This window comes from Stegodyphus dumicola, chromosome 1 (genome assembly GCF_044657685.1).
Source record: "Stegodyphus dumicola isolate Sdum_Otavi_A_Nest chromosome 1, ASM4465768v1".
NCBI lineage: Eukaryota > Metazoa > Arthropoda > Arachnida > Araneae > Eresidae > Stegodyphus > Stegodyphus dumicola.
This window is the reverse complement of record NC_140768.1, coordinates 76,198,894-76,215,607: the sequence shown is the minus strand read 5'-3', so window position 1 is coordinate 76,215,607 and position 16,714 is coordinate 76,198,894. Positions and strand designations below refer to the sequence as shown.

General features: G+C 31.7%; 1 protein-coding gene across 4 annotated transcripts in view; it reads right to left on the bottom strand.

Moving 5' to 3' along the window:
* Positions 1 to 16,714, bottom strand: part of LOC118194771 (uncharacterized) — a 348,088-nt gene that overhangs the window by 137,864 nt on the left and 193,510 nt on the right. For 3 of the 4 annotated variants that reach the window (XM_085816399.1, XM_035365974.2, XM_035365973.2), the window contains exon 4: positions 8,865 to 8,987. The exons of the other annotated variant lie outside the window; for it this stretch is intronic. In XM_085816399.1, the coding sequence (XP_085672525.1) occupies positions 8,865 to 8,987 (123 nt within the window). The remainder of the gene's footprint in view (positions 1 to 8,864; positions 8,988 to 16,714) is intronic. 4 annotated transcript variants of the gene reach the window in all.

Genomic DNA, 16,714 nt, shown 5'->3' with positions numbered 1-16,714 from the left:
GAGAGTACAATATTTAAAGTTGCTTTAATCAGTAATGTTTTAGTTTTGTTCTTATTTGTCCTGTCTATTTTGCTTCCGCTTCTACCTGCACAAAACTATGCTAACTTGAATATTATTTTTATAAAAATACTCTTGTCCTGGCTAACTACCAAAGTTAAAAATGACTCGCTCAAAAAGGGTGATAAGAAAGGAGTGCAATGTTGAAAGCAGCTTTGTTGTAATTTAAAAGAGTCAATTTTAAATCGATCAGCGCTTTTTAAAGTTCATCAATTCTTGTAGTCTTATACAATTAGTTTTAAAAGAAAATTTGTACCGCTGATAAGAGTGTGAGAGAGATGGAAAAAATCTATATAAGGTGCTTGAATTTTCTTTACGTAAATCTTTCATTTTATGCTTAAGAATAGTAAATTACAGTGCGTGAAAGTATACGGAAATATGTATGTAAATTAATGAGATGGGCGTTCGTGAACCTGTTCGACTCGAATTACGAAGCAACGATAAATATGATTATTTAATTGAAAGTATCATTTTATGATTCATCTAAAATTTCAACTGGGTCTAGGGCAGGAATAAATTTACTTTATATAACCTGTTATAAGAAAACAGAACAGAATAGTATTTATTTCAGTTTAAGAATTCTTTTGACAGTATACGTTAGCAAATATGTAAGAGAAAAATGCATTAGGCTAATTTAATATTCGGCCTATCACATGTTTAAGGCAATATATAAATAAGTAAACCATATTGTACATCAGTGCGTCCGTACCTTCAGATAACAAAGATCAAGAACTAAGACGGCTACATAAAACCACAGGAATAACCGAAGAGTAACTATAAGGTGGTCTTTGAGTAACATACGTAGATATGATGAAGTTCATAATTTACGCACCATGAAATGGAGTAAATAAAAAATTACATAAAACATCCTTAAGGCTGATACCACAAACATTATATAAAGAACCGTGTACGCTTCATTTCACATTTACAACCAATTTTTTCTAAGAATAAAAATTAAATTCACTTTAGTCAAATACTGAAGAAAAGGTTAGGAAGAATAAAACAGTACTGTGACTTTTTTGTGTTTAGTAGCCTTAAGGAGTTACAAAGCTTTAAGGAATTAAACGACAATAAAAAGCATGATTTACTTAAAAGAACTGTATTATAGGCAATAAAAAAATTGCTCAGAGTCGTGAAGCATACGTCGAATTTTGTGTAAATTAATGTATGGATATGTATAGATATCCGTAGAACATGAATAATATCTCTGTTAAATAATAAAATGCTCTGTTAAATAGTAATTAGTACACATATCGTAAAAATGAGGTTTTTAATCACTGATTACGATAATAAAAATACATAATTACCATAGTTTATAATGATACATACAAATTTAATCTTTACCGGAAGTTTGTCGACATTCTTTCAGACAATATGACAAATACTGAGCAAAACAACGATGCCGAGTATATTTATGCATTCTTAATGCCCCATCTTGCCCAGTCCTCTATTTTACTTCTTTTGGTTCCGTGATTGGTATAGTGGTTAGAGATGCTGCTTGCAATACCAATGGGTTCTGGTTCGAATTCCAGAAAAGACAGGCATGTTTATAAGTATATAGTTTGTAAGTTAAGTATGGCAGCACTTAAAATATAATCGGCCGAAAGTTATTCCGATTGTTTTACTGGTAGGGAAAAGAGGGTGATAGACTCTCCGACCGTCCCTCAGGGTATTCCTGGTTCTCTGTTAAACATCCGGTGGAGCTGCACATTTAGTGTGCAGAACTGTACCTATTTATTTGCAATGATGAAACTCTGGTATCTCGCTGCAGTTACTTGTATCTATTTTTATTTTACTTTTATTCTCCATTTTCCTTTCAGCGCTTTTTTATTGATTTTTCTAATTCATTTCATCAAAAATGTCTGTATAGGAAGAAATTCTATTTCTTGACTTTAATGTTTTAATTATCGAACGCCAGGAATAATTTCAACGATGCTGTTTTCTATACTCTCTTTACCGGTAGACTCTTCCAAGTTTAAAATACCAATTCCCACCCCATTGGTTAATTCGTTCAATTTTACTGCTCACCTTAACAGTGCGATTCCGATCCAAACTTGTTTAGTTTTTGAAAAGATCATAGATTGTTTTTCATTTTTATTAGTCTGAGAAATATTCTGTTTCTGGAAGATGAAACACCGATAAACTGCTGGAGTATAATTGGAATTTTAGTATATTTACGCTCTTAGTCGATTGAAACGTGAGGAAAGTGACAAGTCACTTAGCTTAGTGTTTCGAAAATTTTAGATTATTTATTATATTTTATGTTCTAAATTAAATTCATTTACATCCACGTGCTAAAAATATTGTACTGAAAATATTGTAAAGAATATCTCTTTCATTTCTACGAGTGAATTGAAGTTCAGCATTTTTAAACTCTTATAATTCTAATTGTATATTTATTTTTAGCTGATTTTCAAAATCTTAGATATAGCAAATGGGATTATTTAGTATGCATTTAGAAGTTTTTCAGAGCATAATTACAACAAAAAAGTTCTAGACTCATGTACAATTTACTGAAGCGGCGGATCTTAAGCCTATCAGATGTTAATTAAGAAATAGAAATAAATATGCTTATTTAATTGAAAATGTTTTCCTGTTATTCAACTAAGTCTTAGGCAACATTACATTTACTTTATACGGCCCGCCTTATGAAAATGGATAAGATTTCCTAATTGTATTTTACCATGTTATGACCCTGTTATCTCCTATCGTCCATAAATCTAGTGATTCGAATGAGCATTAGAATTAGAAGAATTTGGAACTAAGATCAGAAAATAATCGGTTAAATTCTTTTGGAGAATATATGATGCACTAAATATTGAGTAGAAATAAATGTTTATGATTTTTTTGATTTCTGAATCTTAAAATCTGCTTATTTTTATCAAATACTTTTAGGAGCAAGGATAAAATATGGATATATGAAAGCGAGAATATTGAATCAATGAATATCTGAATACGAATGAAATATGCTTTAAACCTATAGGCATATATTTTTGCAGCGTTTTGGTGACAACATTATCAACATAAAAAAGTTCTAAACAATAAAAAATGCCTATGTCAGTGATAAAGATTTACTATTTGTTCATAAATAAAGTAATCAACTTAAATGCAGAATACATATTTACATATTTCCTCATTAACAAGTCCTCGTTTAAATTAAACATTTCTATATGTAGATAATGTTGCTCACATATCATAATACATGTGATTAAATGAAAAATAAATTTTCTATACCCTGTTGTAAAACTCATACGTCATTTGCTTTACAATAAAATCTTTCCCATTCTGAAAATCTAGATAATTATCATTGAATTCTGTAGATAAATCAAATTTGTAAAATTGCTTTCAAACGTTCTGCATAAAGACACAAAAAATATATTTCCTTTTAATTAAATAGCTCTAATTTTGTAGAGACATTAGGTATTTTTTGGAAGCAGGCAAAAAATTAACAACGCCTTCGCCGGGAATCACACCGCGGACCTCTGGAATACCGGCCTAGCGTGCAGAACCACTACACCACGAAGGCACTCTAGGGAACCGGGAGAAATACCTTACATACTTCCCTTTTTAAAGGGTGACTGGAGTTTTTTAGGGGGCCCAATCGCCAAATCCTGGGTGTGGAGAATCCTCATCCAACACCCTTTTATTTCGGGCGCCACTGTAGAGACAAGAGGATTTTTTTGGAGGCCGGAGAGATGAAAAATTAGCAACGCCTTCGCCGGGAACCACGGACCTCTGAAATACCGGCTCAGTGTACTGACCACTACACCACGAAGGCACTCTAGGGAAGCGGGAGGAATACCTTATAATTTTAATAACATTAACTTAACTTAAGTAGAACAGTTCCTTACTAATGTTACTTCAAATTCCGGTGCCAGGTGTGATGACAAAACTGTTTAATTTTTGTTTCCGTTTTCCGCATCTATTTTTTTTTAATTAACGATTTCTTATTCTTAAACCTGTTAATTGTGTCACAAATTAATAAAAATGATATCTCTAATAATAAACTGTTTTGTTTTCAACTATCTTGAATTTGCAGAAATAAAAATTAAGCTTAATAACCTGAAAAAATTGATTCAATCTGAATATTCTAATGCTAATAAATAAGTTTATTTAATTTTTCTACTGCAATATTCTTCCTCGAAACAAAACCGACAAAATTCTTTATGAAGTTGGAGAAGAAAAATAAAATGGCAATGCAATGTTATCTTTATTTCTTTTTTCTTGTCCAGCTTTATGTTATTAATGGGCAGTTTTTGTTATTCATATTTATGATAGTTATAAGCGTCATTATTTATATGAAGACTCGCAAAGCTTTAACTAATTATATATTCCTAATGTGTACAAAGAAACGTGATTCGTTGAAACGTTGAGGATTATTTTTCTCTTGTTCACGTGTTAAGAAAAACTAAACTTAAATCAGCATAATAATAATTTAAACAAACATTTAAGAATCTCTTTTATTATAACAATTTCTTGGCATTAACAGCTAAGAATAAAGCAAACGAATGTTATTTTCTGGTTCACGGTGACAAGTTATCTTCTAAGATTAAGCAGAAATAAAACAGAATTTGCATAAAAATACCATTAAAGGATTCATTCGGAATAAAACGCTGCGATCACAGCTAATATAAATAAAGCTAACAGAATTTCAAACAAGAAAATAAAGTATTTCATGAAAAAAATGTCAAGAATTTAACCAAAACAGGCTCAATCTGCGATCAATACTTATTATGGAGTTACAGAAAAGAAATAAGATTGCAATTAGGGAATACATATATATAAAATGTAACATTTTTCTAAACATACGAACGAATAAAATAGTTTCGTAATGGTATTCATATTTTTGTTACAAAAATTTAATATTAAAATTACCTAAAGATTTCAAATATTTCTTCTATTTTTGAAAATGCTTAATTGAATAAGAAGAATACAATTAAAATTCCTTCCAAGTTCTTGAAATAATTTAGAACATCCTACTGCATTAACTTCTATGATTGATTAATAAGAAAAGTAAACTCTGTTCACATGTAGCTTTTCATTGGTTAGAGATTGGTACTCTTTTGATATGTTAAGTGATTGAGATATTATTGTTTTCGAGTAAGATACCAACTTTTGTAGTTTAAAGTGTAGAAGAATCAGAAAATTTATTTAAAGGACTTTTATTTTCAAGTCAAACATTGCACGTTATGTTGAAAATAAAATGATCATGTGATCTATGCGTTTGCAATCGTATGATATATTTTTTCCGGCAGGCCTTGCGAAAACGTTTATGTTAAAATTTTTTAAATTCTGAATGTAACGTATATTTTTTGCTTACTAGGTTTAGTTTATTCTTTTCCTCGGATTAATTAAACTGAGCTACTAAAGGAAGTTAAAACTATAGTAATTTAAAACCTCGCTTAATCGAAATCTAAACTTACAATCATACCCTACAGATACGATCATGAAGATGCAAAACAGTTGTAAAATAGCGCCCTTTAAAAGCTTTACTGTAACAATATTATATTTTAATGTTTCATGCTTAAAAGCGGGAAATACTTCATAAATTTTAGGCTATACAGCAGAAGGAACTGCTATGTTATTTCAAGCTACCTTGGTTTACCTTGGGTTTTGCTAAATTTTCACTGGCTGATACCCTTTTCATTAAACTGTGACATGATAAATATTACAAGATTAAAAGGAAAATCCCACATTTTCAATTGTATAACTCAAAATTAAAATAAGTAAAAAGAAAATCACGTATCATTTTTAATTATCAGATTTTACTGTTAAAAGCGACAGAGGGGTTAAGAAAACATTTTTGTTCTACTTTTCATTCTCTTAGATATTAAATTAAAGTTGACGGACATAATTTATTGAGATTATAATTACGAATTACTATATAACTCTAATAGTAAAAGTGTACTTTTTAGATGGCTAAAAACATACACAAAATATCCATAGTGGCTTCCTAACTATTTCCAGTTCTTGCACCCTTGTAGCTGCTAATCATTGATATATCCTTTGAATTTTTTTCTCATTGTTGCCAGTTTTAAACTCGCTTCAAAATGAAATTATCACAAAATGTCTTTTCCACATACTGCAAAAACATATCGCATCTTGTGAATGCGCTGTGCAAAAACTTGTTTATGTTAAGCATCAGACCATAACAGCTATTGTTATAACTTTATCCAGCCGCCCTGTTAATGCGGTATTAAGGGAGCTATCTGCCTTAGCCTTAAGCCTGGACTAGAATCGCGGAGAAGATATGAATGTCTGCAAGTGTATAGTGTTTTTATGACATGTAGGCACTTATAATACCACCAAAGTGAAATTCCTCTCGAGAGGTTTGTGGAAAGGAAAGAAGGATAGCAAACCTTTGATTCGTTGCCCGGCGTATTTTCTTCAAGAACTGGGACGAAGGTGGACAAATTCATACTGTCGCCTATACAGCTTCCAAGGCCTAAGCAACGACATGCGCAACCCTTGGGTTTATGGCCATATTTAAATCCATGGAGATATAATGTTATTGTCAGACGCTTGAAAGTCACAAATATCAGAAAATTTATCCCGTTTTAAAGTGCCTTTTTTAAACAGTTTTTCTTAAAGCTTCTGACGGAATAATGACGGACTTTAATTTCGAAATGTTTTATGGCTTAGGTCCCAGTACCCCGCTACTTATGCCACTATACAACCCTTTACTTAACCACATGCTAAATTTAATACGGATGTATTCCTAATTACGGGAAGTGGGGAGGTAACGATGTTTGCACTCAAGTTTACTTTACAAAATTTCACCGAAAGTGCGCAGCGATTCCTTAGTTCCCTTATATTCATTCTTATTTCAGTAAACATGTTGCAGCCACAAACACTTTGACACTTTAATTCATGCCCATTTCCTACAGAGAGCTTCTATGGCTATATAGAGCAGCAGTCCAGCTAGGCCGAAGTATAGAAAGCAAGTGACTTCTGATTATGATATAATCTTAATTCAGAATGAGTTAGTTTCAGTTCTTAATGCATTTGATTAGACAATTAATACTGCTGTAAAATTATTATTGCCTGTTTGCATTTTAGTTCCATTTACATTATCAGCGTTATGTAAGAGGCATATGACAGGAATTAGTCTCGAAATGACACAGAGGAGAATGATTTTAAAGCAGAGAAGGGGAATAAAAAAAATAAGCATTAAGGGGTTATTTCTAATTTATATTATAATTTACATATTTTTTATCTTTCTTACCTATCATGTAAGATGTATTCTTACATAAAATGTAAGAAACAGGCACGAATTAAAGTGAAGTTAGTTGTGGCCGTAATGTGTTTACTGAAAAATGGATGAAGATTCAATATGCCTCGGCTGTGAGTATTGTTCTTAACGTATCAACTAACTGAGAAAAAATAACTAATTTGATCCTTATTTCAAAAAGACGAAACACTCTCACTTAATTTGGTTATGGTTAATTGATAGTAGATTGGTTTGTTCCTCTTGACAAGTCAATTAATCTGCGATCAACAGCAACAGCCACTATTTCAATACTTTAAATTTAAAATTTAATAGTTGGAATTTTTACTGTCAAAGAATTTTTCCTTACAGATTTTAAATAATTTTTGCCGCAATAGATCTAGATAACTTTGGATACTGACTTGGAGAGCTACTTACTTTTTCTAATAATTCATAGCTTTAATTAAATTTCTTTTCCTTGGAGATGTTATATAAATACCTTTTCTAATAATAAATTATATATATGTAATTTAATACAAAGAAACTTAAATGAATTTAGTAGCTAATTAAGTTATTCATTCCAAAGATATATAATTCAGCGCATTTGCAGCATTAACCTTTATGTATGGTTTTTGAACTATGACACAACGTCGGGGGTTGAGTTATGCAATTACTAGTGTCATTTATTCAATTATAATTAAATTTTTAGAAATATTATAACTTTCAGACACGTTGTATTGGATTTCCTATGTTAGGACCTAATTAGTTGTGCTGATTTCAGCCATCGGATTCAAAACGAAAGGATTTATGGCAATAGCTTTCCATCCCAAGATTAGCTTATTAGCTTAAGTTTTAATTTGTGTTTTCAGCCTATATGTTTGTTTCTTCCATTCGTTAAAATTTTGTTTAAGTAGTATCATTCTTTGTTTTTTTCTTTCTTTCTTTCCTTTTTTTTTTTTTTTTTTTTTTTTTTTTTGTAACATTTACAATTCTTGTTTGTGCTTCCGGCAATTGGAAAGATTTAAAATTTGTAAAGTATTTTTGTCGCACACGGAGGGCCGTGTATATAATTTGCAAATAAATCCTTCACTCTCCGTACGCAGTTCATCTAGTTTGTCTTTCATATTATGATGATGTCATTAAATTCCTGTTTCTTAGTAACATGGATATATAAAATTCTTCTAATGCAACTTGGAAATTTGTAGTGAGATCATTGGAAATTTTTTGTAACTCACGCTCAATATCGAATTAAAAAAATTCCTAAAAATTAATAAGTAGGAAAAGGGCAACATTCCGTGAGCCGCAAGCGATTAAAGTTTAGCGGAAAAAATAATAAAAATGACATTTAATGTTACCTCTTAGTCGCCACACGATTTACCATTATTTATTGATTAAAGACTGAAGTCGCTCCTCTAATGTGATATATTAAAACGCATCGTTAGTTGACGAGCAAACGATTATAAATCTTTAAAAAAATACTAATATAGTCCCACGAACGAACTTATTAAAAAAAAACTTAAAATAACATTAAGAAAAATAAAGATATGATAAGTGCACAATTCATGCAAATATAAATAATAGATGCAGAGTGTAGTTTCACCTTCCGAAATTGTAAAGATAGTGAGCACACTGGAAGACTTAAAGGTGGTAGTAGTAACAGTGGTGGTAGTAACGGTGGTGGTGCGCTGAGTCGTTGGAGATTCCGTAGTGGGAGATTCAGGGCCTATGGAGTAGGAGAAAGAGGACAAAAACCATCTATTAATATCTCATCGTCATTTGCAGTAATCAGGATACTACGTCTACAATTTCTGTCCCTACCTAACACAATGTTGACAATAAGGATTATAGTGCTCTATGGGTGATATTAAAGCTATAAGGAAACTGATAACTACTTGACTGCTAATGTGCTACAAGACTGCTACTTGACTGATATGTATACTTTTTCTGCCTTAAGACGTATACGCAAGGCTGTGAGAACATGCTACAAAACTGCTTTACACTTGTACGCTTTTCATACATTTATGCAATCAAACATCCTAACGTCATTTATTTATGCAATCAAAAATATAAATTATTAAGATAATACGTACATTGCTTTTATATTGCTCAATTAGTTAAGTATAAATCTATTTTTTTTTATTTCAAAGATAAATGAGCGATTTCATGTCACATCGAATTCCAGTACTTTTCTGAAATGGTGATTTGGCAGCGTAACGTCGATGATGACTACCAGAACAGCAACACTTGCGGCGTGGATGACAAACGCCCTGGCTAAGTAAGGTTTACATAACTGTGATGAAAAGGAAAGGTATTAACGCCAAAATTCTCTCACTTGTATTACAGAAAATATGTGTTTGATTTTAAAAGGCAACGCTATTATTCCAATTTTCTCAACATCCGAATGGGCTATGGCCCAAGTTAATTCGGATAACTGGAACTCTATTGTAATGCATTTATTTCCTATTTTGGTAAGCAAACTCTGCAACAATCTTAATTTGGTGTCAGTGGCAATTAAAAATGAAACTAGCATTATGATCACAATATCATAATCTCTATAACAATGATATGACGAAATATCAGAGGTAAAATCCGACCTTATTACTATTATCCTCACATTACAAAATATTAATTTAACCATGTTTTACTTCGAGTCAGACAAAACATGGAAACGTAAACTTTGCTTTTTTCCTTCCTAAATTTGATTACAGCTTTCTTCTGCTGATAAATATCAAAAGAAAAGTACATAATAATGGATAGAAATGACGAAAGACCTCTGCGAATAGAATTGCTTTAAAGCAAAGACTTAATGCTTTTAGGTCCATTCAACTAATCAATAGGTTAGTAACTACGTGCTAAATTTGTTCTTTCAAACCTCCAGGCAAAGTAGCTTGATAAATGGCGAAATTATTTCGAAAGACTAACTAATGCGTTTTACAACATCTTTTAAAACGGATTACATAACCTTTTCCTCTTACAGTGCGAAGGAAAAAAATATTGGAAGCATTCCTTTAAAAGCTATTCTTCGACTCATTTAAAGCACATTCGAAAGTGCAAATCTCTTCGAACAGAAACAAAACTATTGAAGCTTCCATTCATAATGAGCAAAATCTTACGAAAGTACTAATTTGGGGAAACGAAGAATCTTACGAAGGATTAAATTTGAAAATAAATAAATATTGTTGTAAATTTAAATAAATATTTTTTATATTTTAAATTATCCTTTTTTCACTTATTCGTATTTTAGTGAGTACCTTTCCTATTTTGCATTATTAGCGCCTGATTTTGTTTATTTATTTGTTGTTATAAAATATATTATTGCAATCTTTTGCGCTTTTTGTAGTTTTCTTTATTTTTAATTTGTTTACAATAATTGTATATTCAGATGCTTAATTAACTTACTACGTATCCATGCATTAAATTCTATATATAAGGGATAGGATTTTATTAATAACTGCAGCAGAATATTAGAGATATCGACTTTACTCCCAATTTTCGGAATTAATTCTGTAGTTGAGATGATTATCGAAAACTTGGCGACATTTAGAAGTATTTCAAAAGAATGGCTGTTAAAAGACGATAATGGATTTTTGCTGAAAATTTCAGTAACCCCTTTCCCTCCTACTAAGCACCAGCGTTCGAGCGGTAAAGTCACTGGACACTGGTAATTCCGACCTTGGTTCGATTCCAGGAGAACGGGATGGCTGCATGGGCGTTTTCGTGGTTTTCCTCATATGTAAGGTGTATAACGAGACAGTTTCCGTTAGAAATGGAAGTCAATTCTTCCATTAGGCAGATTGCCCTCGTGTGATTTGCCATAATTTAATAAACCAAACCTTTTAGGACTTTTATTGGTGACGCTAACAAGGGCCATTTTTGCTCCAAGTTTAGCAAAAAGAGTTCAGAATCAAGTCTTTTAGTAACTCCATTTTCAGCGTTAGCTCAGTAAAAGAGTTTCGATTTATAGGGGCTGTTTGAAATTCAGAAACGGAAGAAGCTGAATTGTAGAACCTTGTTTATGTATCGTCCAGCTATCACTGTTTCACTAATGCAGTATCATTTGGACAAGCATGCTCGTATGAGGAGCTAATGTTGCGATACGCAGCCAGCGCCCATCACAAACGATATTGAGATGCAGTTTACTATCAGACAACGGCCAGAAACATCTGTTGGTTGCCAGTGTCTACACGGAAACGGAATTCATCACTGTTAACAGGCAGTAGAATACGCGTGACTTTAGTTCGCATGACTTCAGCTGCAAGCTAGATGAGCATTGGAGTAGCTTGCATTCAGTAGCAATTTACATAACCATTACCTTACGCGGGAGTTTATTCTTCATATAACTTTACTGCTCAAGGTACTATGATGATGATACAACACACTGAATATTTCCCTCACTGTGAGACTACATAACGCGTGGACTTAATAACACACGTTGAAATATATTGGACTTCACCATTGCTTGTATAACGCACCTAAAAACTTACATTTTGTCACTTGAACAGCAGCAACAGTGTACGTATTTACTGTACACACGCCGATAATGCAATTTGTAGACTAATCTGCTACATACATCAAATCTGTCTTTTAGAAAAACATCCGAAACGCAAGAAATCTGCCAATGTCACGTAACACAGCAAATTTGGCATTTATTGAACAGCTACTAAGCGACTCAATAAATCTGAAATGCATAACATCTGCAAAAATGCATTACCATTTTTGCCATTCCTTGCACCTTCTACCTTAAGAATGTGTAGTTTCACAAATTTCGATTTAATATAATTTAATTATAGATACTTGGAGCGGATACAGACATTTTGTAATGCATTACACAATAAAATACATACAATTCTTTTGCGCAAGTTTTTAAAATATTGTGTTAAAACACTCTTTATGAATTTTACTAATGATATAAACGTTAGAAATGTTGATGCAAATTTACGCATACTAGTTCTAAATTGATAAGTTTGTTACATAGATTTGCAGTATAAGGTTATTTGAAAATACATTCATGATCTTATGTGACTTGAATTGGTAATTGTAACCGATTAGATCTGATAGATTAAAGTGTCGCATAAAATAAAGACTAGTTTCTAATATTATATCTATTTTCAAGAAATAAAGCGAAATAAAAATCTAATGTTGAAATCTAACATAGTGTATGCATTGAGCATAAGATCTATAATATAATTTATTATAGGCACACTGGCACACTGGCACAAATCAATGCTACCAATCCTTCAAATATTCCCACAGATTATTAAACATCTTGAATTTAGAAATTTTGTAATAATTCTAACAACAAAGTAAACCTTGTCAAATTTGAATGATAAATAGATTTTATCATAAGAATGAAAACTTTTGTTTTATTTTTCAGAATAATATTTGCATTGTTTGGATCACTAAGAATTCTTGAAAATCCGCTTTTCGTCTGTCTATGTTTTTATAAATAAATTATACATTATAAAAAGAATTATCGGAATAAAATACCTAATTCTCATGAGGACAGCAGGAAAAAAAAAGTACAGAATGTCAAGCAAAGGCCTAATCACCTGCTGCTCTGACCCAAGATGTGCTCTTGCACATTGGAGAGAAGGAGGTTAAATGGAAAAGTTGTTCTGAAGGCGTGGTCATTTGATTTATGTCTTTGCTCTTGTTGCCTAAGTACCCGTCTCAACATTATTCTTGTTTAATCCCGAAAGAAAGGTTAAACGTCCAAAGTACACTTTTCTAGACTTTCCACTTCTGCCATAATGTACTTCACAAACAAAATTCAGTCATTTAAAAAATATTTTTAGCTGAAATTGGATTTAAAATACTCATTATGTTTAATTTATTTCTTGTTGATCAAAATAATAATAAAAAAAAAAAAAAAAAAAAAAAAAAACTAAAATTCCTTAAAAAAAAAAAGGCCTATTTAATAGCAGAAAATCTATCTAAATGCCAGATATTTTTGATGATATAATCTTTTTAATTATTTATATTGGTTTTGACAGCAAAAATAAAAGAAATAAATCTGTTTATAAAGAAAGGAATCTAAATGCCGGCAGCTTTTCATATTCTCATCTTTTTGTATTTTGAAACTATTCCAGTTAAAATTGCAAAAAAAAACCAAACAAGGGTATTCTGCACTGGTTACAACTGCTTTCTACAAACAATTTTTTAAAAAGCAGCTGTGTGCAAGAAAGTAGCAGAAAGCTCTATTTTCTAAACATGTTAAATCTGAATTGGTTGACTCTCGACTAACAGTAAAATACTATTAACAATTTATCTGTAATTGTTAATAATTGCCAGTTAATTAGATTTTAAACAGTTTAATTTGGAGAATAAGTTTATTTGATTCTGTTGATTAAATAAGAATGCGAGGATTTATTTATTTTATTTTGACTAATAGTTAATCTTTAGTTAAAGCAACTTTCCTTTTCACTCTCTTTTTCGTCCACGCTTTCCTGCCACAATGCTTCTTAATCAGTTAGCGCGCGGTTGTTCAAATTAAGGAAAAAGAAGTGATTATTTTTAAGCGAAGGTTTCGGAAGCTGATTTTAGAGCGTGTTATGCCTGCTTGAAAACCTGCGACTTTGACTTCATAGCGATTTCATATTGTGGAGATCAGTGCTTCTAGCTATTAAGCTTGTTCCGCCGGCTTGTACGAGTCAGAGCGATTAAATTATAAGCCGTTAGGCTAGTTTAATTGCATTTTATTTTCAATCAGCATTACTTGCTTAAGATAAGCCAGAAGTTTTGACTTACGTAAGTCCAAGTAGAGCCGTCTGTGAAACTCTTTGTGATTGAATAAAGTGTAATTTACACCCTTCTTCTGAGTTTGTCAGCTGGCAAGACCTGAGGATAACTCCTCCACAGTCTTTCTAGAGCTCGTTAGTTTATGTTGCCAAAAAATACGAGACTTATAATCAGAATTGCACACTTTAAAACAGAAAGAACAATGTTTTGCTTGTATTACTCTGGTATTTCTATTGTTAGAAGCAAAACAAATTTGACTTATTTATTAAACAAAAGGTAAAGAGCAAAAAAAGATGCTATATGTTTGATATTAAAAAAATTGAGCGATTTTTTCTCCCTGGAGCAAATTACAAAAAAAAAAAAAAAAAAAAAAAAAAAAAAAAAAAAAAAAAAACTATTTAAAAAAAAAAATATTACATGGTTGGTTTGATTGTTAATACATTGTATGTCTCCCAGATGATGCAATAAAGTCCGTACAACGTTTAGGCATGCTGAGTATCAAATTATTGATCTGCGAAGTTCCGGTAGACATGTAGGAAGAGGTTGACGGGCTGCAACTCTTCGGTCAAGCATGTCCCACACGTGCTCTATTGGACTGGATTCAAGGGTCAATGGGAAACAGGTGATCAATAGCTGTGCACTTAATTTATTTTTACAATTTAGGAAGTTATTATTAACAGATGATTTAATAATACTCGTATATTTTAAATTATATGTAATTAAGTTCCGAACTATTTTGAATAAAAACAATTCCTAAATGTTAGGACATCATGTGCTATCACTGCAGTTATTTCACGCACTTTTTCCGGTTGCTGTATTTCAAAAATTTTGTTTTACATTTATTACTTATTTATGTTTTGCGAGAGCAGTATTTTCATCGTTCCGTAATAATAGCACGCATTCTAGAAAAAGCCCAGTTAATCCGTCGCCTTCGGTTTAATAAGGTGTTGACTAAGCATTTATTTTTCTAAAATATGTATGATTTATATATAATTTAATTTTCCTGAGAGCTTGCGTTTTGCTAAACTTTATGTGAGTGTATGAAAAATCGCAAATCAACTCTTTTTTACTCACTAAATGTTTTAGCCATACCAGCAACAGTTTTTTATTGATATTCAAAAATGCTGCGTTAGAAAATATTGAAATTTAAAAAACAAAATAATGTACTCACTATAATTTGACACATTTAAAAAAAAGCAAAACATAAACTATAAGGTATTTTCTCCCTCCTTTCCTTCCTTCGTGGTGTAACTAGAAACACACTCGACGCGTATTCGAGAGGTCCACAGTTCAAATCCCGGCGAGTGCAGTGCACATTTTTCCAGTTTCTGATTCAAAATAACTAATGATTCTACAGTGGCGACCGATCTCAAAGGTGGTGGACGATAATTCGTCACCACCAGGATTTGGCGATTCGGTCCCCTCATCCCCAGTCGCCTTTTAAAAGGGGAGTATATAAGATATTTTTTCTCTCCTTTCCGCATGCTTTCGTGGTGTAACTGGAAGGACACTCGATGCGTATTCGAGAGGTCCAGGGTTCGAGTCCAGGCGAGCGCATTGCACATTTTTCACGTCTCTGCTTCAAAAAACCTAACGACTCTAGAGTGACTCTCATGACTAGATTCGATGGAATGACTCTCAACTACTAAATTCAATGGAATGTAAAACAAAAATATTTTCTGTTGAAAAAGTTCGCTCATTTTATTAAACGCTCAACGGAATGCTTTTGGTATCCCATGAATTCTTCAAGGTGCTGCAGCTGTGTCCTGTTAAGTCACTATGCATCTTGGTAATTCCGGCTAGCAAATCTAAATTTTGAGTTCAAAAATCTTACCTATTTTAAAGACATCTTCACTTCAGAGGGGATTGTAAAATATTTAAATTGATGTTTAATAGTTGTCGCACCAGAGTAAGTTAGAAGGATATTATTCTTTGTAGTGCCTCGCTTGTAGTATTGCTCGCTATTCTTTGCAGTGCTTGCTTTGTAGTGAGTGAATGATTTCCCATTTTATTCTTCTAAATATTGATCTGTTTAATATAATCTTGAATTTTATCACATAAAGCAAATATATTGATAATTTGTCCTTGATCAGACTTAAGATCTAGATATTCTAGATCTCAAAACAGCTCTGGTAACCATAAGTCATCTTGAAAAGGAGCAGATAAAGGATATTTTTGTTCCATTTAAAACATAATAATTTTGTCTTTTAATAATAATAATTTTCTTAAATTTATCCTCTGGATATTTAATTATACTTGAATGTAATAACAATTTGGCATTCGGACGCCATGTCTTCATCAGAGATCTGAAAATAAATGGCTGTTAAGAACACAACTTTTGACCTTTTACAGGCCACTGTTCCCAGTTTGGAACATAAAATTGAAAATTCATTTAAATATTAAATTTCATTCATACTGACGTCAAAAAACAATGAAGAAAAACCATAAAATATGAAATAATATGAAGAAATTCATGTAAAACTGATAGATGATGATAGCAATTTAAAAATTCATATAAAATTTAAAAACGATCCAATTATTTCTAAAAATATGCAATAATAGTTAAAAAGTTTCCTTTTACTACAGAGGCATAAGCTATAATATTAACAAGAATGCAGTTTTTGCAATTCAGTAGACATATGAGTTCCCGATTGGGAACACTGACCAGTAGCCCCTATTCTGTGAAAGACAGAATTCCACTTATTGTAAGTT